This window comes from Synchiropus splendidus, chromosome 16 (assembly GCF_027744825.2).
Source record: "Synchiropus splendidus isolate RoL2022-P1 chromosome 16, RoL_Sspl_1.0, whole genome shotgun sequence".
Lineage (NCBI taxonomy): Eukaryota > Metazoa > Chordata > Actinopteri > Syngnathiformes > Callionymidae > Synchiropus > Synchiropus splendidus.
Window position 1 is genome coordinate 14,260,784 of NC_071349.1, and position 24,512 is coordinate 14,285,295.

Genomic DNA, 24,512 nt, shown 5'->3' on the forward strand with positions numbered 1-24,512 from the left:
TCATAGTATTGAAAGGCAAACCTTTCAATGAAAATCTTTAGTTACCATAGACAACAGCATGGGAAACACAACCAAGACACCAACATTTAAGAAACAGTTTTTATTTTTTTCGATCTCACTCAAAAATGCATATTTACATGGCATGCCACATAGATACAGAAACTGACTATAAACAATTGATAACACATCGCTCCTCCTCTTGGAGTAAGGGGCCAAACAAGTGAGAAGAAAATAAGCAACACTTTACCCAGTCATAGAAAATGTTTCATCTTTAATCAGGTCTTTGATAAAAAGTTGGACAACCAGTCGACATGTACCAAACATTCAATTCAAGTTTGTAGACAGCGATCCATAGGCTGGGCTTTGTTAGAGCTTGAGATCATCCCTTACTGAGGAGTGACTGAAACACTAGGAGTGGCCGAAGATTATTGACAGCAGTTTATGTTCCTTGTAGACAAGCTGGTGGCCTCCCAACAGTGTTAGAATAGTGTCCTTGCTCCCCAACCACAACACAGAAATCTATGAACTTCAGGTCATCCATGTGAGAGGAGCGATGATGGATACATTAAAAGGACTGGAGCTCAAATGGGATAATTGAAAAATAACAACAAAAATATGGATTTCCGAGAGAGATCCTTGAGAAAAATGTCGCACAATAATTATTTCCTCTTTGTCTGGATAAAAAGTCTGTTTGCCATTCACTCCCGCATACACACAAACACACGCTCTCACACTTCCTCACCCAAAGACACCAGCAATCTGGTTTCTGAATCAGAAACTGGCCATGTTAGATCAGCCCCCTTCTTTTCTTGTAGTCCTCCAAATTAAGTGACCTGCGGGGAGCACCGTCCTTCACCGGCAGTGCGTTGGAGCTCACAGACAGAGACTTGGCCTCTGTTGAAGAGCGGAGAATGAGATGGTGCTTCCAAGATCAGATTGGAAGTCGAAAACAAACGGACAACAATAACGCTCACCTGCATTTGGAACCTGGAGATCAATCTTCACATCAAAATCATGAACTTTGAACAAGTCTTCTGAGAGGTCAGTGGCTGGCTTGGGAACATCTTTTTCTTTTGTCTCTGCTGGTCCCTAAAAGAGAAAGACACGGGTATCAGGGAGAATTGTCAGTGACATGTTTTAAAAGTTAAACTTATACATATGAATTATTAGTCAGAAGTAGATCCATGTGGACATCACTCTGAAAGATCTGCTTACCACTTTGTTTTTTCCTGCCGTGGAAGGATCTGCACCTGAACCGGAGCCATACTTTTGATTCAGATGAGCGAGAATAGCTGCATGGACTGACGGGTCTCTGGCCTACAATAGCAAAGTAAAGCACTTGAATACTGGGCGTCGGGCTTTGGTCACATATGTGCACCTTTAACCTACATTAGACACCATTGTGGGTTTGCACTGTCTTCTAGTGAAGGGGTCCATTTGCTGGTTTTTGGAGTTCTGTCCCTCAGCCTGAATAATTAAAAAGTTTTAGTGTCTTATTGAAACAACAGCATAAATAATGAAACTACTGCAGTGATACGCACCACAAGAGCCTTTTCAGACTCCACAATATTCCAGCTTCTGTTCCTCTGATTAATGTAGCTGAAAGGTCAAAGAGAATACGACATAAGCGTCTGGTTATGCAATAATTTTATGATAAAAAAAATGACATGACAAAAAAGTTTTGATTGGACAAGTGTACAGATCCAAACCTGATAGCGGAGATGCTCTTGGTCCTCTGTCTGTCCAGCGCCTCCGCTCTCTCCTCCAGCTCATTCAACTCATCCTGGATGACCTTGGCCTTGTCGCCGTCCCCGCTCTCTTCTGCCATGGCCTAAATAGGTGAAGCAGATAAAACTTTTCAAAATAATAATGTATCAAAATGAAAAAGTAGCCGCTAAAATGTGCACAGTGAAACATCCAATATGAGGAAAGATCTTCACACCTTATCTTTCAATAGCTGCGTTTTCTTCATGGCGTAATTTGGAGGTGCTTTTCGGAACCGGTCCTTTTCTTTGACAATCTAAGAAAAAAGGAGGATGAGTTGTCAAAAGTTTAAAGTAGAAAATGTGAATCGCCATTGGGCAGACATACATCTTCAATGTCTTTGTCGTTGAACTTGTAGTTCATGGCTTCTTTGATGGACTGCTCCTTTTTGGTGATTTCATCCAGTGTCGGCACCTGCATCCCTGCAACCACCATCTGGACACAACAAACAAAGTTCCAAAAATGTATTTTAAGAAGAGCGATTGGCTTATTTTGAGTAGGAGGAGAGATTTGATCTACTCACCGCCTCTTTCCATTTCATGAACTCATGCTCTGTGAAGTCCTGATTCGATACAAACTCAAGTCGAAAGACTCGTGTGTCTCCACCGTGCCTGAGATGTGACGTTCAATTGATTAAAATAATGGTCAAATGGGCAGCGATTCTTCAAATGAACTCACCTTAGCTGCAGTCCTTTGTTCGTCCGTGTAGATCCCAGCTGATACACCTTCATCGTTTCAACAACGTCCATGATCTCAGCCACCTTCAAACAGCCAACAATACAATTTCATGTCAAGCTAATTCCAACAGTTTGTGATGCTCCGAATGTTTCTCACTCTGTAAACTGGTTTGCTGCTGCTGTTCCCGATGCCTATCCTGACGAAACAGCCGGTCACTGTTTTAGCGAAGAAGGGCATGTGGCACCAGCGTTCTAACTTGTGCCTGGACAGTCGGATCCTGTTGAGTTCGTCCGGTAGTGAGACTGGCTGTGATTTTGGTGGACTCTCCTCTTTCCTGTGGTAGAAACCAGACTTGTCAGCGAACAACCTCAAATACAACAATCACAAAGTTGCGTACTCGTCGTCATCATAAGACGAAGAAGAGCGTGAACTCCTATCGCTTTTCACGGAGGACTTGTCGTCTTCCTCTTCCTCCTCTTCGTCATCAGAGTAAACCTCGCTGGTCTTCAGCGGCTGACGTTTAGCAAGCAGCTCAGCTACGTGACAAAGAAGCAGATGTAAACATTCAACAAAAACAAACTTTCTAACTATCAACACCAACCCGTTTTGTTTTTCTTCTTTTCACGCTCGGCTTTCAACTCCTCCATAGCTTGTGACTTTTTGTCTGGTTTTTCAGCCCGTTTGGACCGTCTTTCCTTATTGTGTGACATCACCTGGAGATTGATGGATACCAGGGTGAGTGAGAACACAGCTGATCCATTGTCAACAAAGAAACACCCACCACTTGAGGGTCTTGCACTTGAGATTGCTTCTTTTTCTCCTGTTCCTCCTCTTGTTTCTTTTTCTTTTCCTCCTTCTCTTTCTTTTTGGCAGTTTTCAGCTTCTTCTTAATTTCAAACCTATGAAAAAAGTCATGAGCTATGAATAAGACTCATCATTTTGGGTATTCAAATGTTGCAGACATACTTCATTTGTAGGCGTGTTCTGAGAGTTTATTGATCACAGACTTACCGTCTCTTGAGCACTTCTCTCTTTTCGATTCTGTTGAAAAGCTCCTGCTCTCTCTCCTTTTCTGTCATCTGCTCGAGTCGAGCACGGTCCTCAGCGTCACCCATCAGGTCGTCATCGTACCCGTCCCGGAAAACATCGTCCTCAGACGAGTCCGAGTCTGAGCTGGAGGAGGAGCTGTTGCTCTCAGAGTCAGACACTTCGCCTGGAGGAACCAGTGATTGCAATCGAGTCAGGAAAAGAAACAAGAAGAAGCAGCTTTGTCACTGGCATAACTTTCACTTTTGATCCCATTCTGAACTGCTATTTTCTCCAGTCAATTCTTCTGTATGATGCACCTTTTTAGTCCTATAGTTTCCCTACTAATTTAAAGCAATTTCTCATTTTAGAATACAACATTTTTTTTTTATTTTTTACACAGAACACAAGCTTGTCCTTACCTTCCTCTGGAGCGGAGCTTTCTCCTGAACTGTCTCCATCTGAGCTGCCAGAGGCTTTATTCACCTTCTTCTTGGTGGTGCTCTTCTTTTCAGAACCCTTCCCTGGTTTTAGTTTCCTTTTACCTTTAGTACCGCCCACTGTCCACTACAGAGAGCAGAAGCACGCAGACCAGCCATCAAAACAAGTCACCGTATTAATCTTATCTTATCTTATCTTAATTACAGTGAGTCAGAGAAATATGTCGCAGCAGATTCCAAGACTGCCATACCTCGTCGTCGCTGTCAGAAGTTTCAGAGTCTGTAGAGGCTGAAGGTTTGCTAACTGGCTCGTCCTGCTCACCAGAGTCAACCCTCTTCCTCTTAGCCAAAGACAACAGCTCCTGGATACAGGTCGTGTCGATAGTATAAGACATGTCAAAGAAAATTACAAAAATGTATAAATCATATTTCATGTTATCACAAACTTCCCTGAGAACCGTGTTACACTGTTGTTGCACTACACTGTTCTGTGCACACCGATAATGACTGTATGTTGGTATGTAATATCCAGTATTTAGTCGGATTTAGCACCACACAACTGCATTAATCAGCTAATAAGGGTGTCTACCTACTTGTTTATAAGTACAACATTGCCACTGGGCAGCTGAGCCCACAACACCTCTGCCACCAAATTACTTAGCAGACATATTTGGATATATTTGCGCACACATTCTCTCTATTAAATACATTAGATATTTGCTCATGTAGGCTGTATGAAAACATGAGTGCGCTGCTGGAAGTGAGGTGTCAAGCACTGCCGTGGTGTGACTGACCCACTAGTGTCGCGTTACTGTAGCCAAGCATCCTAAAAAAAGTCATAGCTCTCCTTAGCCTGGATAATGATTGAAAGTGGTTTGCGAACCGTTCACATTCCTTTATTCATGCCTGTGAGGAGTATAAACTTTATTATGTCATTCATAACCATTTAGACAGCGACACTGAAAATAGTCAAGCTGCAGTCTGGATTCATCCATGGTTGTTATTTTTGTAAGCAGCAGATTTATTGCCAATTTTGGAATTAAATGTCACTTTTTCGTGACAGAGAATGAACACAGTTAGAGGCGGCACACTAGAGGCCTGAGAGACTACAGTCAAGACATCACTGACTAATATTAGATACAGTAGGGTAATGTAATGTGACATGATATGACATATATGCCCAACTTAAATCACATTGAGGCGATATTGGTGTGGGTTGCAAACAAGTAGGATACCCTAAACACAGATTATACAACTTGTACTTTGAGCATACAGTACGACCGGAACATCAACTCAAGCTCAGCCCTCTCATCACAACATATTGACATCATTTAAGTTACAAGTGGAGGTCTCCATAAGATAAACATGTGCCACACCCCCGTAGTAAAACATGTAACACACTGGTCAGCATTTTAACTTACCATGACTTTTAGCGATTAGAGGCAGAATAGTAAACCATTTGTTCGAAGAAATATACACGAATTCCTGAATATTCAATCGCAGTTCTGGTGGTTGTTGTCCCACACAGAGGAGCTGCTCTGTCCTTCTGCCAGCACAAGTTTGACAACAGCACAGAAATAGTCTCTGCGCTTGTGACGTCACAAAGGAGATAAGGTTCTCAAGCTAAATCAAGAGCGACTCCACGAGTGGTCCAGTTTGTGTACACAGATCAGATTCACGTGCAGGTGTAACGCAGCAGTCAAAGCGATCGTGGGCAACAAAGTCATGCATTGGGCAATGGCGCGAAACTGGCAGGCAACATAACACAACACGATTGCTACCGTTAGATATGAAACACGAAAGCTAAGCTTGATTAAGCGCTGGTGGAAGTGAACAACACATACTGGTGCATATATCACATGACTTATATTTGCAGAACAAATCGAGGTGTTGGTTTAGCGACCTTTCTGCGTGATACGGATTGTAAACATGATGGGCCGACTTCACCGCTACCACTTAGCACACCTAGCATCAACCCACACTGTTGACAACACCTTTGATAAACCGTCACAAAATGGTTAAAAACGCGCACATACCTGATCTAAATTATCGTCGCTTGCACTGTCTTCGGAGTCAGAGTCAATGACGACTCGACCTCTCCGCTTCTTTACACTGACCATGATTAGCCACACTGCTAACCAGCTATGTGTCGTCTGTGTTTGAGGCTAGCGGGTTAGCAAGACGGTCACCAAAAGACTAAACTGAGCATGCGTCGTTTTTTCCCCCCACTCCAAACTTTATTGTTCAATTTGTTAACAAATACTAAACACAATTCTATATTGTAGGATACACATTTGGCGCTTATTAAACTGTACATTAAAATAAGCTTTCACGAAACTCAATTAAAGGAATTAAATGTTATTTTGAAAGGACAGTCGGTTAATGGGTGGAACTATTAGTTGACCGGTTAGACACCGACCCGGACAAACATTAGTGACGTACGACCGCTTTGAGTAACAACCTTGCCCGTGCACATGAACACTTTATTAAATTGTTCAGTACATTAGTATATTTTTGCCATTCAACGTATATTTTTGCTGTTTGACGAACCTTTTCTGGCCACCCTTCGTTAAAGTCATCATGATCGCAGTAAGTCTTCTCGTTTCTCAGCCTTTATTTACTAATCGTAGTTTGTGCCATCTATAAGAACAATTTATTGACGGTTACATTAGAATGAAAGTCGTAAAACTCCGCAAAGCTGTTAAATATAATGGTGTTAAACCTGAGAAAGTAATCCATCCCCATCTTAACCTTAAAAATGTGATGTTTTTTTCCAGGTATAAGCCAAACCAGAACGGTTTTCAAACATGGCTCATCGACGTCCAGCGAGGGTGCTCATGTCCATCCTTCAACAGCAGCTGTTTCTACACGCTGCCAGTCCAGCCACGGTTTGCAGACGAGCCTTCATGCAACAGGAGTACAGACGACCTGGTCAGCCTAAAGTGGACAAGTTTCCTTGGGAGAAGATCAACTTCGACTTCAACAAGGGTGTGGAGGGCATCAAAAAGCATTTCATGTTGATGAAGAATGAGTTTTTTGAGCGCTTTGTTGGCCCACAAGGAAAGCCCCTCGTTGAACACATATTGGAGCAAAATCAAGTCATATGGGAGTTCAGGGGCCCTGAAAGTCTGGAGCAGTGGATGGTGTCCTCAGATCAGGAGATCGGAGGTCAAAGTGAGGTCCACTTAACGCTCGGGAGAAACAATGACACATGTCTCTTGTATGGAACTCTAAGCTCGGCGACTCCACGAGATGGAGAGACTCGATACAGTGGTTACTGTACATTGCGCTCCAAACAGCAGCTGGTAAGTGTGTCACGTTCCTTAGCAAATCAAGGGAAATGTTGCTGGAACTCTCTATTTCACGCGACAGGCTTCATTGGACAGGAAGAAACATCATGACTGGTCCTGTTTCAACATGCTGCATCTACGTGTGCGAGGAGATGGCCGCCCATGGATGATCAACATCCAACCAGAGTCCTACTTCTCTCATCAGAAGGATGACATCTATAGCTATTTCCTCTACACCAGGGGAGGCCCCTACTGGCAGGAAGTCAAGGTGGAATAGACATTATTGGTTCTTATGATTAAGTGTCCAGGAGTTTTGAAGAGCGCATATATTATAGATAAAATGTATTATTATGCATCTTCTGGAATATGAGAAAACCTATGGCTGATTGTAGGATACTGAAATACGTATGAAGAATCATAAAATATCAGGTGTTTTTATGTTACAGTAAATCACTGACATCTCAATGTTTTTCCCTTTTCTTTCCCGACAGATACCGTTTTCAAAGTTTTTCATCACACATAAAGGCAGGGTTCAAGACAGCCAGCATTACCTGATGCTGGATAAGGTACCATAAAAGAATTAATTCACTTTGAGAATTGCTTTTATTAACCATTGTGAATTTACTTTTTCAAACAGTAGTCTCTATTAAGCTGTAACATATGTGTAGTATGGGGAGAAACTGTCAAAATGACATTCTGCCATATCGTTACCAAGTAATAGTGGGTAACATCACAAGATTTGATCCTTGTGGTACAAAGCCTGTATGATGACTTGAATGAAAGTAATACTCTATTATGACATCCACGCATCTGCTTGCATGAACAGGTCAATACAATTGGATTCACCCTTGGAGACAACGTCGATGGTCCTTTCCAGCTGGAGATCGATTTCATTGGAGTGTGCAAAGACTATGCACACACTGAAGAATTTGCTTATGAGTCGTATGCGAAAAATTGACAATGATAAACACAATAACATAAATAACCGTCTTCTGGAGAAACGATTGTGCAAGATGTTTAATGATGAAATGAATGACTTCAAAGTAACTGCAAAATCCATAAAAACAATTTAATGTAAGCGCAGAATTTTTTTACACCGATGTCAGTAAACAGTTTGAGCAGTATGTACACGAAGAAAAAACAAAACAAAAACAGATTACCGAAATAAGAAGTGAATTCTAGAAAGAACACTAAATGGCAGGGCGGCGGGTAGTAAATGTTTAAAATCGGTTGCAAGTAACACTGAAACAAAAACTATACTAGCAACTCCTCTACAGAAGTCACATCATAACAAGCCCCCTTCTCGCACCAAGCATGTTGTCCTTCTTCTGCTTCCGTTCTTCTGTTTGTTTTTCTCTCCGCACCTCCCTGAGGAAAAGAGATGGATGAGATCTGCTTTTAAATTTACAATTATTTTACAGAGATTCAAGTTACTGAAGCTACAGTTGTGTTTATAATCTACCTGGTCTGCACTCGGTGCTGCTTGTAGTTCTTCTCATGGGTGTTCATGATCAATGACTTGTTTCCTTTTGCGTTCTCCTTTGTTTCTCCAAATGGCTTCAGCTTTCCTGATGATGAGAGATGCATTTTGTAAACAACATGAGGTTTACTTTTGAAAAGGAGATTTATGAACAGCTTCGCACCTGTGTGAGGTTTGTAGCCAAGTGGACGAGACAGGCTGGCTTTCAGGTCAAAGGTTGGCTTCTTTTGGGTCCCAGGAGTTGCCGTTGTATTGGCAGAGAAGACAAACGTCCCTGCGGGGAGAAACACTTCCATGTAAAGGGGTATAGAAACAATAGTCCATATGGAATGCTATGTACTGTGGACACATGCGTGCAACTCTAATAAACACCACGAATCAAAGCAAAATTTTCATTATGAAATTAGCATTTATGTGAAAAGGGCAATGTAATTGTTTAGCATAGTTCGGTGTTGTACAGAACACAAGTGGATGTGAGGCTACCGTTGGTCTTCGAGGTGGAGAGCATTGATGTCCTGCTGTTGTTAAGCTTCCCGACATCATTGGTCTTTGGAGTAATAGAGGTGACACAGGGCGACATGCGCGCTGGTGTTTTAATTAAAGACCCCTTGTACTCATTGTCGCGAGTGGCCTCAGAGAACCTGCAGGGGGAAAAAAGCACAACTGTTGAAGAAAAGAAGTAACGAAAGAGGCTTAAAGTCTGAGACAGCTGGAGAAGACCGACTCACCGGACATTGATCCTTCGAGTGGACAGGACGGACGGTCTGAATGGAACGTCCTCCTTTTTGGCAGCCGAGTAGGTGAGTCTACGTTTGTCCTCCACAGGCCTCTTGTTACTTAGTGCGGGACTGAACATGGAAGTGCGCCCTGGAATTGCCTTCTGAAATGATTAATTTAAGTCAAGACATGCACAAGTCATCGAACATCTGCAATGACAAACTCTGAAGAAATGCACACATTATATGGAACACACATTTATGTGAAAATTGTTTCCAAAGCGAACGCTTTGCAGGCATATAAATGGGTCGAATCTTACATACCTGTGTCTCTTTAGCTGAACTTTTGAGCATCTCCATCTGCTTATTCTTCCTCTGGACGTATGAGTCAATGGATTCCATTTTGTTGAATTGTGCTTCATGCATTTTTTTGAAGTCTAAACAGTACAAGAAAATTTACGTTTTTTTTTCTGTTCACCAGAGAAAACCTCATTTGAAAACTCACTTGGCGTAAACGTCTTGGTTTTTGCTTTTTTGAGGCGAGGGATTCCGCCAGATTTTGCCGCATGCAATGCTTTTTCTGGAAAATATATTCACCAAGATGTCAGACCAAATATAGTCTACTTCGAAAAAAAAAAAATTGTCCTCAAGTACCACATACCTTGTGGTCGACCTGTATCACACTTGCCAGGTGCTTCATGATGGATCTCCGGCTGCAGCTTGCTGCTGTTTTCTGTAGACACACGCCTCTTTTTGGCCTTGCTGATGCCAGGTGTTGACACCTCTTTATCACCACTCTTCAAACGGGAAAACATGATCAGGCCACTGGATCAGAAAGTACACTAAGCAAAACAAATACAAATCATATATTCAACTTACTTTGGGTGATGAGACAGCAGAAGGCTGAAGATCTTCAAGCGGCAATGTCTGACAATTTACACAAGCCAGAGTGAGAACAGGGGAATATAAATTCAAATTGATTCAGTACAAGTCAAAGATCCTTTTCACCCACGGCAGTGTTTCACATTTTAACGTCCACATGACACAAATAAAATATGCAAGCGAAAAAATAGTCCTTACATCATCTCCATCCGAAGATAACAAGTCTTTACTCTCAGTCTCAAGCGAGCTTTTCCTTTTCATTGCTTTTCCACGCCCCCTACGTGTGTTTACAAACACAGTGGGGTGACTCGACTCAGGTTGGACCTGGTCATCTTCTTGTGCAGGAGTTTCAACTGTGTCAACTGTGCTTTCATCCTAAAATATGCAAAATATCACAGTTAAATCCAAACACATGGAATAAAACCGACAGTCCAATTATATATATATATATATATATATATATATATATATATATATATATATATTACTAAAAGGCTTCTTTTGTTTCTGTGCCCTTACATTGTACAGCAAAAATATATACATTTTTAAAAGAACAGATGGCAGTTTTTAATTGGGCCAATTCTGATAAATGACATGATAAAAATAAAGAACAAAAGAAAAGAGGCGTGGCCTCTAAGGACAGACAAAATCGAAAGTGGATCCCAAAAATGCGTCGAAGACTTATAAATAAATAAATGAAAAGTGTACAATGAAATATGGGAGGATTTAAATAGCAGAACCTCACTCCAAATTTTATTTGTTCCACAGTGGAGATAAATGTATCTGCCATTGCACAACAATAAATGAGCAAAAACCGAACACTCATTCATTTTGAAGCACCAAAATAAACGTACCCGTTCTTCTGCTTCCTTTTCTTGCTCGTAACGCTGTTTGACCGCTTTCAGCAGTTTGTCCGCCTGCGATTAGACGGACACATTATAAAATTTCACATTATCGAATAGAAAGCTGCAACAAAAACAAGCTTCTATTGAAACTAAACAAGGACGCGTTAGCAAAGCGTCTGCATAACTGCGTGCTCGTTACCTTCATTCTCGCCTTAATTCCCAGTTTTTTTGCGAGCTTCTGTAAATCCGCATATTTCATTGAATCCAGGTCCTCGTCCATGTTGTCCGTTTTATCCCTCTAAATCGGAAAACTGTGTATATATACCAAAGCGATGCAACGGCTGCAGTCGTTACTTCCGCGGCTTGTGTCCGCTACAACAGCGTGAATTCAAATAACAAAAGACGCGATGTAATTGGTCTTACGGTGTGGGCGGGGCTACTTCAGCACCCAATGGGAAATAGCTAAAACACGTCCGCGTCCCTTTCCATCGAAAATATCGCTAGAATAACTGGCATCGTAGCGTTCAACAAATATTACGTTGTAAATATTGCACAGCTTAAGTTTTTCTTAAGTAGTCAATGACCATGTTCAGAGCTTAAGTATGGGTTTCAGAGGGAGCTGAAAAAAAGTGTGGAGAGGGCTCAAAGCTGTCACAAACTACAGAGATGTAGATGGAAATAAATGTATTTTAAACCAGGAAAGCGATTCGTGTGGAGGGTATATTTTCCATATTTGTCCCACACTGTGGACAGTGACCAGACCTCAAATGAGGGGGGAATGGACTGGATAGATCAGTCATTTCACCTCAAGATTTACCAGTTCCAGTAGCTAATGTTTCTATGAGCTGAAAGAAAACAAGTCATCATTCAAAGAGGGACAAAAAGCCAGAGAGCCATTGGCACCATGCTGCATTTTATTGCTGAAATTTTGTTACTTTTTTTCTCTTTTTCTTGATACAAAACCAGACAAGAGGCTCACACATAATAAGCATGCCCACTTCCTCCCTCTGGAGTGCATAGTTTCTACACAGCCACCCACTTTGGTGGAGATATACCAGCAACATCTAGTGTAAAGTTTTCTATCGTGACTAAAGGTTTATCGGTTTCACCCTTGGTAAACATATTTTTCTACATTTTGTCCTATTGGTTGCTCTGCATCAAAGGGTTGTCAAAACCGCTGCAACATGCTTGCTGTTTTTTAACACCGACCTCTATGCTTGTCACAGAGCAAGTGTCAGCTTTCTAATAACACTCATTCACATTACAAACTTCGGTTATTGCATGCAATACAAATCATTCACTGTTCTGCTAAGTCATGCATATATTTTAAACCCATATATTCTGGAGGCCAAGTGGCTCAAAACGTTTGATTATAAATCCCCACGAGTTGCAAACAGGCTCTTTTCAAACACAGTACTCAGAACAGGATGAGGAAGATGCACATGGAGAAAAAGTGCATTGTCAAAAAGTTAGCTCAGTCTTTTGCAGCTAGATCAGAATAGCTACAAAACTAGGGTTGGTCAAACGTGTAAAATGCTACAAGGAAAAGAAACATTGTATTTACAATGAAGCATCTCTCACATACTGATCAGAGTTTTGGTATCTGAATGACAACTGAAGTGAAGGGATTACGCTACACCATAGCTATAATGACCTCTATCGCTACATGATGAGAAGTGAGTCTTTTTAACATTTAACTCATGCATAATTGTCTTTATTGCTTCTAAAATCCTAATCCAATACAATTTATGGATTTAAATATAAGGAATCCAACACGGATGAAGAACCATCGAGAATACAAAAGACTATTTTGGACCAGTAACATGTTTCTTTCATCAATACTTTCCTTTTTGAGGGGTAGGCTTTGGCTACTCTTTAAACTCAATACTCAAAAGACAGTATCTCATGTTGTTGCTAGGCTGCATTAAAAGATAAGATTAATTCATCTTTGAAGAGAAAAGAATTTGCCTGTGTTTCAAATATTGTTCATTGTTAGAAGCTTCAGTTTGTGTTCCTAAAAAAGATGATGGTTTCATCATAACTCATGAAGCAAGCATCACAACTACGCATGCATGACAACTATAATGTTGCCCCCCTAAGTAAGCAAATGAATCTATACATATCTTAATGGAAGACATTGGTGATTTTGTTGCTTTCAAACAACTTGTCACTTGTTTATACAATATACAGTTTGGTTAACAACATGACAGTTAGGATCAAAATATTGCACATATCCCCTTTTATGATTTCTAAAATTAAAATCAGAGCAAAAGTATCAAACAAAAACGTGACAGGATGATTTTTGTTTTTTTTTCCGTTAAGGCTTGGACGCAATTTCAGTGTTGAACATAAAGATGCTTTGAAAATACAAAAAAAACTTTCCAAGAATTGAAGTCATGATAATAATTATTTTTAAAAAATGAGGTTAATACATGAAGATATGGAAGTTAAGCTGTTTGCAAACAAAGGAGCTGACGCTGTCCAATAAATTTTGTTGTTTGGTGTTAGAGCTACTTCTTTCCATCATGACCTAAAGGTGAATAATAGGTGCAGATGGATTAGTTTGGTTCGATTTAAATGGAACACTCTGTGGTGCTTCACCAAGACTAGGCTGCTTATCCTAGTCATTATTGTTAATGGCAATGAGGTAGCATAAAAAACTAAATCCAAGTGAACTGATCACAGGCGTTGTGGTTGTTGCTACAGTGTTCTGTGTCTTAAGTGATTTAGAAAATGTTTCATTTACTTGCCCTCTAAAATATTTGCTTGAAAACGTCCAGGCTGGACATTTTCAGTCAAACATAGTCAATGCTTGGCTACATCGAATAATGAAAAAAATATAGCATGCTGCCAATACCATGCTTAGATTTCAGAAAAAAAACGGCGCTGAAGAAATGAAGAATGTGGGACAACAGCAGGGAGGAGGGCGCCGTGGTCCTTGCAGGTCATCCTGAACAGGTCTGCTTGTCACACTGATGTTTCACCGGTGCACAGACAAAAAACACATCTGCCAACTGTCCCCAATCCTCCATGTCACTGAACTGAAAAACACACCCAAGATAGTAAATGTTAAACAGCTTCTGTGTTGATCCCCTCGTGTCGCACTGAATGAAAACTTAACTGTCAACACACCTGTCAGTTTGTTTAATGTCATGTATATTCACGAAAATAAGGCCTAGATTTGGAATAATACACTTAAAAACTGTCAAGATGACCATGCTGCTCATTACAGTCACACCCAAAATATCGTTTATAACATAATAAGCAAGAGATAAATATTCGAAGAGTCAAATATCAGCAGTTTGAGATGGAGGAAAGCGCTGACCTTGGAGGACGCTGGTCCGAAGTGATGCAGGGACGATGGTAAACAAAAGCCGGAGGAATTCCTCAACGCTGGTACGTTTAACTCTATCGAAATGTGAAGTTTGTTTAACGCTGAGAGGGTGAATAGAAGACAGTGATTTCATAAGACATAATACCAACCTGTTTTGAGGCCCACGTCCCCCTTCTGAGGGGAGAAGAGGAGACGAATCCTCCGTCTTCTCCTCACTCTCCTCCAACTACGCCATCTTAGTTCCTCCACTATGGGATTCCGGAAGAGCGCGAAGATTGGTCGTCAGGGATGCCGATCATTTAGCTTCCCCGCCCCTCCAAAGCCCAACAGCGCCGAAGGATTTTTCTGTGAGGAAGTAAACACGACTGACGAAGTAGAATAAAGAAGAAAAACAACTGTATTCCGCATTACTTTACATTCTTTTAAATAGTGTACTTTCGTCCGCATGATTTGTGGTTAACACCAACTGCTGCTCATATATATTTCGACAGTTTTAATGGACTCTATAGTAGCTTATTTTGCTCTCTCCTCGTCATTTTTATTTTAAATAACTGCTATTTCATAAAAAAGATAAAGCAGAAAACGAAACTTGACTTAAATTGTATTGAAACGATGAGGTCCATTGTACCTTGTGTCCAACACCGCGGGATGTCAGCCTTGTCATGTTTTTAAACAGACGTCAGCAATTTAAACGTAAAAGAACTTAATACATTTGTAATGCAAACCTATTAAAGTTATATATTTATGATAAAAAACTAATACTTATATATTACTACTTTCTCTACTAAGATGATGAATATTTTGGACCTACATCTATATTCTAACATGTTAAATCGTAATATTTTTTTCAAAGATCTGGTAATGTTCCAGGTACAAATAAATATTCAGTAACCACACATATACACAAATCCTGCCCCACCTCAAAATGTTAGGTATAGTTGGTGTGAGTGTTGTGTTCTCAGAATCAGAATCTCAGAATCATTGCGTTTCCATCTCATCATCTATCTATTTTCGGAGCTTCATTGTTGACACGGTTATTACTTGCCGATATGGTTGTCTTCATTTCCTGTCGTGGCAACAGCGGTGAGTGCAACAACGTGGAGGAAAAACTGGTTTTGGTTCTGCTTGACCGTGTTCTGTGTTCTATGTTCTACTGTGTGAATATACACACATATAAATATATGTGTGTAAATATATATATATATATATATATATATATATATATATATATATATATATATATATATATATATATATATATATATATATATATATATATATATATATATATATATATATATATATATATATATATATATATACACATATACATATAATTCCAAGTACTATTGCCACTTACCTTCAGTACACCTTCAGGAAATCGATATTTATAAGCTAGCATCCCATTCAGAGATGTGTGAGTTTCCATAACACCAGCTTGTTTTATGAGCAAGCTGTCGAAGCACGGGGGTTAATGAGTGTGACGGCTCAACAAGAGCTTGTTTAGTTTTCCAGAAGGGAGAAAGAGGAAATGTGAATGTGTTGCCTTGTTATACTGAGATAGTTGCAGAGATGTGTTGGAGGGGAAAAGCTGACGCTTCTGGCTGTAATTCCTGGCAAATCCAGCAGCAATTGAACCATAAAGCATTTGTGTATGGGTTATGTTATTAATTAAACACTTGGTTTTGGTAGAATTTCTATCGACCACCATTCTTTGATGCAATTTTTTTGTTTGGTAGTGCAGCATGTTTGATGGTTGACTCCTCCCATATTGCATTTACATTTTTATCAAGTACAAATATTACTAAATTTAAGTCAATGGTGAAGTGATTTTATCAAATAATTATGCCGAATTGTGACAAAAAGTGAGTTATAACAGTTTACTTGATTGTATGTATTATTTTGCATGATACATATTTAATTGAATATAAATCACAAACATGGACAATTTGTATTTTGGGTGGGACGAATTAAAGACAAACAAAAAGAAGGAAAAAAAAATTGAAAGCAAGCGCATAATGAGCTTGTCTCTAAAGTTCATTTAAATAAGTAAAACATAACATTGGATTACGTGTTTGTAATCCAAGATGGCTGCTCGAAGTCTCAACAGTGAGGCGGCGTCTTGTAGTATTGCATATATTCACTTCTAACGATATTTTTCTTTCTCTAAATCAATTGACTACATAGTACTGTTTGACGCATATATCTAGAAATGTTTCTGCAGTGTAATTTTTAATGTTCATGCTGCGTATAGGAACCACAATGCGCACCATGCTAACAGTGGCTAAAGCTAGCTTGGCTGATCCGGCGACACAGTTCACCAGTGCTTTCCTTTGGTAACTTGAACGCTCTGAACTCAGCTGTGACGTCTTTCCCAGCTCGGACTCCCAACTTCTTAGGCAACTAGACCTCGCAAGAGGTATGAGTCCTCCTGCCTCATGACACACTTGATAGGAACATTAATTTTGGTGGCTTTAAATACTCTGAATTTCTGGTGGCAACACAGGTCTCTTTCTCTTCAAATGTGTTCTATTTTTGTCGTCTTTTATCCATATATTTAGCTCTAGCGGAGAGTTGAAGCTTGGCAAACAAAAAGAACTATTGGCATGGGATCTACCTTTGGAATCCTTCACATATCCAGGTACAAACGGATTCTTCTTTGCCTTTTAAACACTCCTTAATTGGGACACAGCTCCAGCAGGCGGCCTGATAACACACACGTCCCCATTAACAAAACTGCATGAGGAACAATTAAAATACCCCCAGCAGATATTTTCTCAGGGAATAGGCTCAGGATCAATTGGGTCCAGAGAATGCTAATTTCACATTAGCTGCTTTGCACTGAACATTCTGAACCACCTTTCGCTGCATCAGCTTCAACCTTCTCTCTTTCCCACGGGGTGTTGTTACACTCTGTAGATAGATAATCCATAACCCACCTTTGCATCGGAGTTGCAGCCTAATTTCATCCTCTGATAGTGGTGTTATGGCCTGAAGCAGCATGTTGTTTAACAGGGAGAGGCATGGTTGAATTTACAAGAGGAATAAAGCTCCCGTCACTTGTTAAAATGTTAGACATATTTCGAACATTAAAATGCAAACTTGGACCCCTCTTTCAGCATACATTCTCCTCAAATATTAACTATTTCTTCTTTTTTGAGTTTATTTGGCCAGACGGGCTTAAATCATAAATTCTAAGTTAAGAATTATATTTAACATAAATTCAAAGTGCAACAAAACTTATTATGAACCACATTTATGCATGGTTGTCTTTAAATCAATTTCAAGGCTTCTTTAAACAGGCCAATGTTTACATTGCGACTCAGAAAGATTAGTGTTCAAACTCAGCCTCAGACTCGCATCTCGGCCTGCAGGGTATATGAAGAAAAAAAAATCAGATCTTAGATATCATTTAAGCACAATCACGACACGAGAGAAATGTTCAGCTTAAAAAAAATCTCATTTCTCAATTGTCATCTAACTTGTGTCACTTTATTGATCTTGTTTGAAGTGAGGTTCACTTGAATACAGGCTGCCACTCGACAGAGCTCGAAGAAGTGAGATCATGTTGACTTGAGCGCGAAAGGATTGGATTTATGGAATGAGAACAGGAAGGCAATAGTTACTGGAGGAGTAAGCCCGAGTCATATCCTGCAGGCTTTGATAAGTGATGATGAGACACGGGGGAGATGGATGGGTGGAAAACCAACGCCCAGGTGACAAACACCAACATGGATAGGCAGAATATCAAGGCGCTGCTTTCTCTCACAAACACAGAGAGATTGAGGTGATTTTTTTTATATCACAAACTTTTCATTACAGTGGGTAGAAGCTCTGGAAGAAAGCCTGTCATGGATTACAGGGAAAGAGAAAAAGGCTGTTAGAGCTGTACGTTCTGCTCCGACAGGATATAAAACATTCAACAAACTGTCATCACACATGCCTCCTTCACTTGTCTACACCGTCACCCGTGCCTGGTAAGTAACCTTTCAATCATGCATGAGGAAATACACCCTGTACTGACAAGTCTGGACCCCATCGAACATATGACACAGCAGTTTGGGTCAATTAAAAGACCATGAGAACAGATGTCGACTATGATGAGGCTGTTATGGACGTCAGGCGAAGCCAGCACTTGATCGATGTTCCTGCTCTCACCTATGTAGTTACAAGCTTCTGCTAGGGAAGAAGTGGGTGGAATCTGTCTGAGAGATAAGGTGAGGAGTACAAGAGAGTTACGGTAGAACCACTGCTGAACTCATTTCAGGTGACTCAGGCACCTTTCAAGGATGTGTTTATCTGGGAAGAATCCAGCAAACCAACACATTCTGACCCCTAAGTATAGCTGAGAGGAACATCTAGAGTCCAGACCTTCTCATAGGTCAAGATCTGAAGAAGAGAAGAGAAGAGATCTGAAGAAGAAAAGCAAAGAAGAGAAGTGCTGACAGAGACCCCTAGTACATAACCACCATTACTGGTGGAGGCTAACTTTTTCTTTGATGTAAATAATATGCACCAAGGAAGTGTTCAGGTGTTGGTTTTCGAAAACAAAAGACTTGATTGGTGGGCAGTTCAAGACGGGACCAGGTCTAAATGGAGGCAACTCTGAGACATGACCAATGCCTCGAAAATGTGGTCTTGAATCTGGTCTTGATGCCATGACTGGTCACATATTGACTATTATATTGTCGAGTAGACTTGCCAAGTCAGCACTCCGTGTTGCACATTCATATTGTTTCAATTGAATCAAACGTTTCCCCTTCCTAACATGAGGATTGGTGACGGTGAGCCTCTTTACCACTTGCTTGACTGAGGGTGTTGTTACGGTGCGTCGTGTTCATAATCTTAGGTATTTTATATACCTATAAGTGACATGAAAATGTATTGTGCTGGGTTGTGCGCCACCCATTCCATAAACATATTGAAAGCCAAAGGCGTCAACATGTTGACGTCTGCATCACACTGGGACGCAAAAGAGAGCGCCCACACAGGACGGAGCCAGGCCTCTCTGGTTGTCCTAGCTGCAAGAGGTATCTGGGGAGAGGCTTGTTCCAGCCATCATCTTTTTCATGTATAAATAATGTCTGACAAACTCACTGACAGAGAGTGAGTACTAACATTTCAACATCATACATGTTCTCACATTTTTCCTGGTGGCTTCATTCCAGTTATTCTGGTCTCAAAATAGGCCAGGATTTATCAGAGGACTACAGGTGGCCGGAGAGCCAGACAAACGTTGACAAAAAGGCCAAGTCTTTCAGATGGATAAAAGACTCATGGCTCAGGTCTCAAATCAGACAACATTCAATCTGACCTATACCGTGCCACAGATAAAGGAAACTGGTGGCCAGAAGTCCTTCTGCGGACCCATAAGGCAGAAATAACGTTCCTACATTTGGGGTTGAGAGTTGGCATTATGAATGATTTGTCTTTTCTGAATGGGCTTCTCTGCGTGGAAAGTGTGTCCATGTGGGAGTTGTGGTTCACTAATGAGCACTTTATTAATTCATGCCGAAGAGCATTTCTCACCATGGCTACACTATTATTCAATTCAGCTTCCACGCAAAGGCGCTGGAATCTGAAAATGCGGAGCTCACCAGATAGGGAATCACATCATTTCAGGCTTTTTAGAAGATGGAGAAAATAGACTTTCTAATCGCACACTAATTATCCCCTCTGCCGCTCTGCAGGCGTCGTAGCAGCAATGTTGATGAGTAAAAGGAATATCCGGAGGGGCAATAAATCATAATACCATGAAACTTAATGTGGAAATGTGTTAGTGCTGGATTCCATTAGCATTTCATGGTTTACTTTGAAGAAGCTTAAACAGGATCCCATAGGTTCTGCTGTGATTGGTGGCTCTTGACATGGCCCACAGTACAGCATGAAGCTCCTCTACGGGTGTCAAATGATAAAAAATGTCATATTTATATCTGGGGATCAAGGGCAGTTTCACACTGAGAGTTTGGTCTCGGGTGGCCTGAGTCTGATTGCCCCCCTGCTGTGCAGACTCAAGCCTCTTTGCCTCAGCCGCTGTCCCTTTTTTTTTTTTTTTCCTCAGCTGGCGACGCTCCACACAAAATAGCATAGGTTTGTAACCCATGACAAAGCACGTCTCTAAGAAGTCGTCATCAATAGTCTGGTAATCTTCCGTAACTTGGGCAAAAACATGAGTTGACAAAAATCCAGACAGATTGCGAGTCCCAGACTGCTGCGCTGCGCTCCCGTTCCCCAGCGCCAGTTTCCTGCAGCTCCCCGCTGCACACCTCAGTGTTCTGGGAGTTTGAGAAGTTGTTTTTGAACGATGTTGTGCACCTAGACAGCGATCAGACCCAAAACTGCCCAGCATTTAACATGTTTATGAGGAGTCGCGCTGTACACGTAGTTTCTGGCATCTAGTGCCGAGTTGCCTGACGCAAGAAGCTCACCACTTGCTGAAAGTTTTACGAGACAAGGTGCAGGTCTACAGCCGGGATCAGGTCCGCGGCCCAAACCCGACTCACTTGTGTTCACATCTCGGACTTCTGAGCCGAAAGAGCAGAACCTGCAGTGTGAAAGAACAAGAAAGTGAAAGACAAACCTGTGATATGTCGAGGGCATGAAAGGCGAGGATTCAGATTTTCTTTGAGCTAAATGACCTTGAGAAACAAATTGCATGTTTTGCTCGGCTAAATTTGAAGACATGAAGTGAAATAATTTCTCTGCTTTTACCTCATTTACCCTGACGATCAGTCCACAGTAGCAAGAGGAGTTCTCCTCACAACACCAAGTGAACTTAAATGATGAATATCAGCCACTAATATTTTCTGTTTAAAAGTACAGCTGTTTTTCACAGCAGAGTTGCGGAGCATTTATTGTCGAGGAGACTGCAGAGGTTGATAATGATGGATTGAGAGGTGGACGGGTAACTGACAGGCCTGCCGGGAGTCCGAGCTCCACACTTGCTGAGCAACAACCGGCACGGAAGAAAAGCTCTGCTGAGTGACAGCCGGACGGTGTGTGCAAACTGTGAAGGCGAGGTGAGAGTGCGATCATGCCCCACCTGAAGTAAACAGAGAAAATGAACAGGGTGATGGGCTGGGCTCCGTCGGTGAAGTACCAAAAAATCGCAAATTACTCCCAATTACTACAGTGATGCAGGCGAGTGGTCTTCGACCAGGACATGGACTATTCTGCTCGGTTATTTCCCTGATGATTTAATTAAGTCTAACAAGTGCAGAGACTGAAGAGGATGGGCTGATTAAATATGCTTAAAATGTAATTTTTTTCATCTTCGCCCTCTTGAGAAAGATGCTGGTGAGAGAGGACTTGGACTCTTTTTGTGGCAAGAGTTGTTCTTCTTGGTCCTCTTCTTCATTTTCTCCACACAGCCCTGTTTCTCTCCGACACTGTGGTCTTTAACAGCTTGTTTAAATCCCATTCACCAGTTTGTCTGAGAATTATGGGTTGACAAGTATAATAGAGATGCCATGTGGTATCCAGCATGAGATATAGTTTGGGTTAGGCCCGGTATATCGACGACCGCTGTCTTTGTGACGTAGTTCTGCTTCAAGTTTGGGAATCTCCCTCCTCCGTCTTCTGTTTGTTTTGCCTTTTTTTGAGTGTGAAATGTCCATTACATTATGGTGCTACAACAAAATGCTCAGCTTGCACAAGTGTCCTAAAGTAAGAGAACTGAAATCAGGTTATCGGTCATGCTAGTATAGATCTGATACAGATCTTAGTATGGATACTCTGGATGTTTGAATTGATGTGCCCAACATTAGCCTGGACTGTGTCTTCTTGTAACAAGCATTTGTTGAGGGGAAGACCAAGCTCTTCTCAGGAGCTTCAGGCAGTCTCCTGCAAAGAGTCATGTCAGCCAGCTAAACACAAAGATAGAAGTAGGGATGTCAGCAATTTTATTGGCACCGATCAAACTACTACTGAATACCAATTATTGTAAGATCAAACGGAACCATGTTTCGGTACTTATCGGCAGTGGGGGAATGATTTCCTTGCAGGACATGAACACAGCAAGGCATGCAGATGACATGCCAGTAGCCACGGGCACTTGAAAGTATGGCTAGCGCTTCTCAAAATGAGATGCAGATTAGGTTTACTTGTAACACGAAGTGCAATGCCAGCAGCTGGAATACTTCTAATCTGAGGAAGCACCAGTCTCAAGCCTACAACCTCTGCATTCAGCACCACTGACACGGCCACATCCCTCAGTGACTCCAAAATAATAAATGACACTTTATTTCGAAACAAATTAGCATTTGTTACCACATACACAGACACAAGTTTGCATTGTATTGGTTCAAATATGAAGGTTACCCACCCCAAATGAACTGTCAGCATCAAATCATTTTGAACTCACCAGCAATAGACAATAAAAATGATGGATGAGCCTCTTGATAATATGTCAAAGGTCAGTATGTTGGATTCAGATACCAAAAGTTTGTCTCAGAACTGTGACCATATTGTCTTGTCTGGAACCTTGAACACTTTAGTTGTGTGTTATACAAAGTCAGTATGGAGTATTCAGGGAGAATAAACTCATATTATCAGGTTCGTAACCAAGCCAATCGCGAGCAGCTAACTCCTCTGGAGCGCCTATCACAATGGTATTGATTTAGCTTTCAGTAAATGTTGTCTCTGTGTTTTTGTATTTGTGCTTACTTCAGCTGGATTTAATTAGTTTTCACGCTTTTATTTCGCCCTGCTGCCGCCTTCTAAATACTATTAGCATTCTGCTGTACAAGAAAGCATCACTGTGGAGATGTTCGGCATGTCTCTTTGTGTTCTGCCTCTGAAGCCGTCACACTTCCATAGAGCTCTGTGGTCCGTCGCTGTTGTTATGGAAACCGGCCTCACGCTTCAGTGTTTTCCAGCTTATTCTGCTATCTGTTACATTACCTTCAACTGGAGAGTATGTTTACATCACACCCATTTTCTGCGTGACAGCTCACTTTGATTTTACTTTGGAATGTTGCATGCCGTGCCTCGGCTTGTCGTGTCATAGCTCAATGGTGTTAAATGGACCTTCAGTGCAGTGACCTTTTCACTGAGCAGAACCAACAGAAAGGGCCCCAAATGAAGATGATAAAAATATTTCTGTGATATCTATAGATACCAAAGAATGTTTCCAGTCTCGAGTGTGTCTTGCACTTATAGCGGTAGAAGAATGGTTTCATAAATTACAGTTTATGATGAAGGATTCACAGAGGACTCCATTAATTGAGGGATTATCTTCAGGATTATCATTGTGTTCTGTTCTGATCCGCAGCAAGGCTGCGCTCAAACCTCTGTTTATGTTTTCTTGAGAGCATTATCACGACGCTAATAAATAGAGTTTGTGAAATAAAAAGAACTTTCTGCTCTTATCTTCTTTACTCAGGCTACAAGGTGCCCAACAATTTTGTCAAACTAATGTGACTTTACGCATAAAATAAAGAGACAATAGATGGAGAAGGCTTCTGAATGTTTTCTATGGTGGATCATAAAAAGGCTGCCGCTGGAGTTTAGGGTATTAACTGTTAATAAGTATTAAAAAAAACCCACTTACATCAAAAGAGGAAAGAAGTTGGCATGGCAAGTAGACGAACAAGAATGTGCAGGATATATATATAGATATATCTATATCTATATATATAATATTAGATGGGAAATTGGATAGTAACACAACTACACTTAGTTTGTATGGATGACTTTAGTACATTGCTAGTCAGTCCGTTTTTTGGTTACTTTGTGGCACTGCATTCTTCAACTTCTCTTTTATTCTTGTTTGTATGCATTTATTTATTTTATTTTTAAAACCAATGTAATTTATTCACCGAAGTGACTCATACAAAGCATTCATCATTTGTGTGTACTTTGTGTGTTCCACATTTCTTTATTAAATGACACTTCAAATGAGGATTTAAAACCAATTTTTACATCACAGGAAACATGTATACCCATAAATATTGTGTGAATAAATGTGGTCTGGAAAGTAAAGAATCGATGCATCATTTTTACATGTTCCTGGACTGTTTGATACTAAAAGTAGAACAGTAAACCAATTTGAAAATTC

The 24,512-nt window shown here is 40.8% G+C and overlaps 3 protein-coding genes and 1 long non-coding RNA gene across 7 annotated transcripts; 1 reads left to right on the top strand and 3 right to left on the bottom strand.

The window, feature by feature from the left end:
- Positions 1-102: 102 nt before the first annotated feature.
- Positions 103-6,090, bottom strand: rtf1 (RTF1 homolog, Paf1/RNA polymerase II complex component). Of its 2 annotated transcripts, none has more exons than XM_053845722.1 (18): positions 5,945-6,090; positions 4,160-4,270; positions 3,891-4,035; positions 3,454-3,655; positions 3,224-3,341; positions 3,044-3,155; positions 2,840-2,978; positions 2,599-2,776; positions 2,443-2,525; positions 2,288-2,375; positions 2,092-2,199; positions 1,943-2,020; positions 1,710-1,831; positions 1,542-1,599; positions 1,390-1,467; positions 1,216-1,317; positions 975-1,089; positions 103-894 (listed from the first exon to the last, which is right to left on the bottom strand). In XM_053845722.1, the coding sequence occupies exons 1-18, from the start codon at positions 6,026-6,028 to the stop codon at positions 788-790; spliced, it is 2,028 nt and encodes a 675-aa protein (XP_053701697.1). In that variant the 5' UTR covers positions 6,029-6,090; the 3' UTR covers positions 103-787. The 2 variants fall into 2 exon arrangements, with proteins under 2 accessions (XP_053701697.1, XP_053701698.1); XM_053845723.1 differs by lacking the exon at positions 5,945-6,090 and adding an exon at positions 5,330-5,881.
- Positions 5,557-9,555, top strand: ndufaf1 (NADH:ubiquinone oxidoreductase complex assembly factor 1). Its single transcript, XM_053845728.1, has 5 exons — positions 5,557-6,497; positions 6,686-7,213; positions 7,281-7,466; positions 7,690-7,764; positions 8,025-9,555. Exons 2-5 carry the CDS (start codon positions 6,716-6,718, stop codon positions 8,154-8,156), a joined length of 891 nt encoding a protein of 296 aa, XP_053701703.1. The 5' UTR covers positions 5,557-6,497; positions 6,686-6,715; the 3' UTR covers positions 8,157-9,555.
- nusap1 (nucleolar and spindle associated protein 1) lies at positions 8,189-11,617 on the bottom strand. Of its 3 annotated transcripts, XM_053845727.1 has the most exons (12): positions 11,321-11,611; positions 11,131-11,193; positions 10,475-10,651; positions 10,274-10,321; positions 10,056-10,191; positions 9,900-9,974; positions 9,719-9,831; positions 9,407-9,558; positions 9,162-9,319; positions 8,842-8,952; positions 8,661-8,766; positions 8,189-8,566 (listed from the first exon to the last, which is right to left on the bottom strand). In XM_053845727.1, exons 1-12 carry the CDS (start codon positions 11,399-11,401, stop codon positions 8,479-8,481), a joined length of 1,308 nt encoding a protein of 435 aa, XP_053701702.1. In that variant the 5' UTR covers positions 11,402-11,611; the 3' UTR covers positions 8,189-8,478. The 3 variants fall into 3 exon arrangements, with proteins under 3 accessions (XP_053701702.1, XP_053701701.1, XP_053701699.1); XM_053845726.1 differs by having other exon boundaries at positions 8,661-8,952; positions 9,407-9,555; positions 11,321-11,617; XM_053845724.1 differs by having other exon boundaries at positions 8,661-8,952; positions 11,321-11,614.
- Positions 11,618-11,991: 374 nt separating this feature from the next.
- Positions 11,992-14,720, bottom strand: LOC128747488 (uncharacterized). Its single transcript, XR_008412682.1, has 3 exons — positions 14,605-14,720; positions 14,447-14,529; positions 11,992-14,162 (listed from the first exon to the last, which is right to left on the bottom strand). It is a non-coding gene; the product is annotated as an uncharacterized LOC128747488 (long non-coding RNA).
- Between the last annotated feature and the right edge of the window lie 9,792 nt (positions 14,721-24,512).

Excerpts from the sequence above, each read along its gene's own strand:
- rtf1 (XM_053845722.1), bottom strand. The coding sequence starts at position 6,028 with ATGGTCAGTGTAAAGAAGCGGAGAGGTCGAGTCGTCATTGACTCTGAC. Across the intron at positions 3,156-3,223 it reads AAGTGCAAGACCCTCAAGTG|GTGATGTCACACAATAAGGA; the intron begins GTGGGTGTTTCT and ends ATCAATCTCCAG. Across the intron at positions 1,832-1,942 it reads CGCAGCTATTGAAAGATAAG|GCCATGGCAGAAGAGAGCGG; the intron begins GTGTGAAGATCT and ends TCACCTATTTAG.
- ndufaf1 (XM_053845728.1), top strand. The coding sequence starts at position 6,716 with ATGGCTCATCGACGTCCAGCGAGGGTGCTCATGTCCATCCTTCAACAG. Across the intron at positions 7,467-7,689 it reads CCTACTGGCAGGAAGTCAAG|ATACCGTTTTCAAAGTTTTT; the intron begins GTGGAATAGACA and ends CTTTCCCGACAG. Across the intron at positions 7,765-8,024 it reads ATTACCTGATGCTGGATAAG|GTCAATACAATTGGATTCAC; the intron begins GTACCATAAAAG and ends TTGCATGAACAG.
- nusap1 (XM_053845724.1), bottom strand. The coding sequence starts at position 11,401 with ATGGACGAGGACCTGGATTCAATGAAATATGCGGATTTACAGAAGCTC. Across the intron at positions 10,192-10,273 it reads CTGCTGTCTCATCACCCAAA|AGTGGTGATAAAGAGGTGTC; the intron begins GTAAGTTGAATA and ends TCCCGTTTGAAG. Across the intron at positions 9,320-9,406 it reads ACTCGAAGGATCAATGTCCG|GTTCTCTGAGGCCACTCGCG; the intron begins GTGAGTCGGTCT and ends TTCCCCCTGCAG.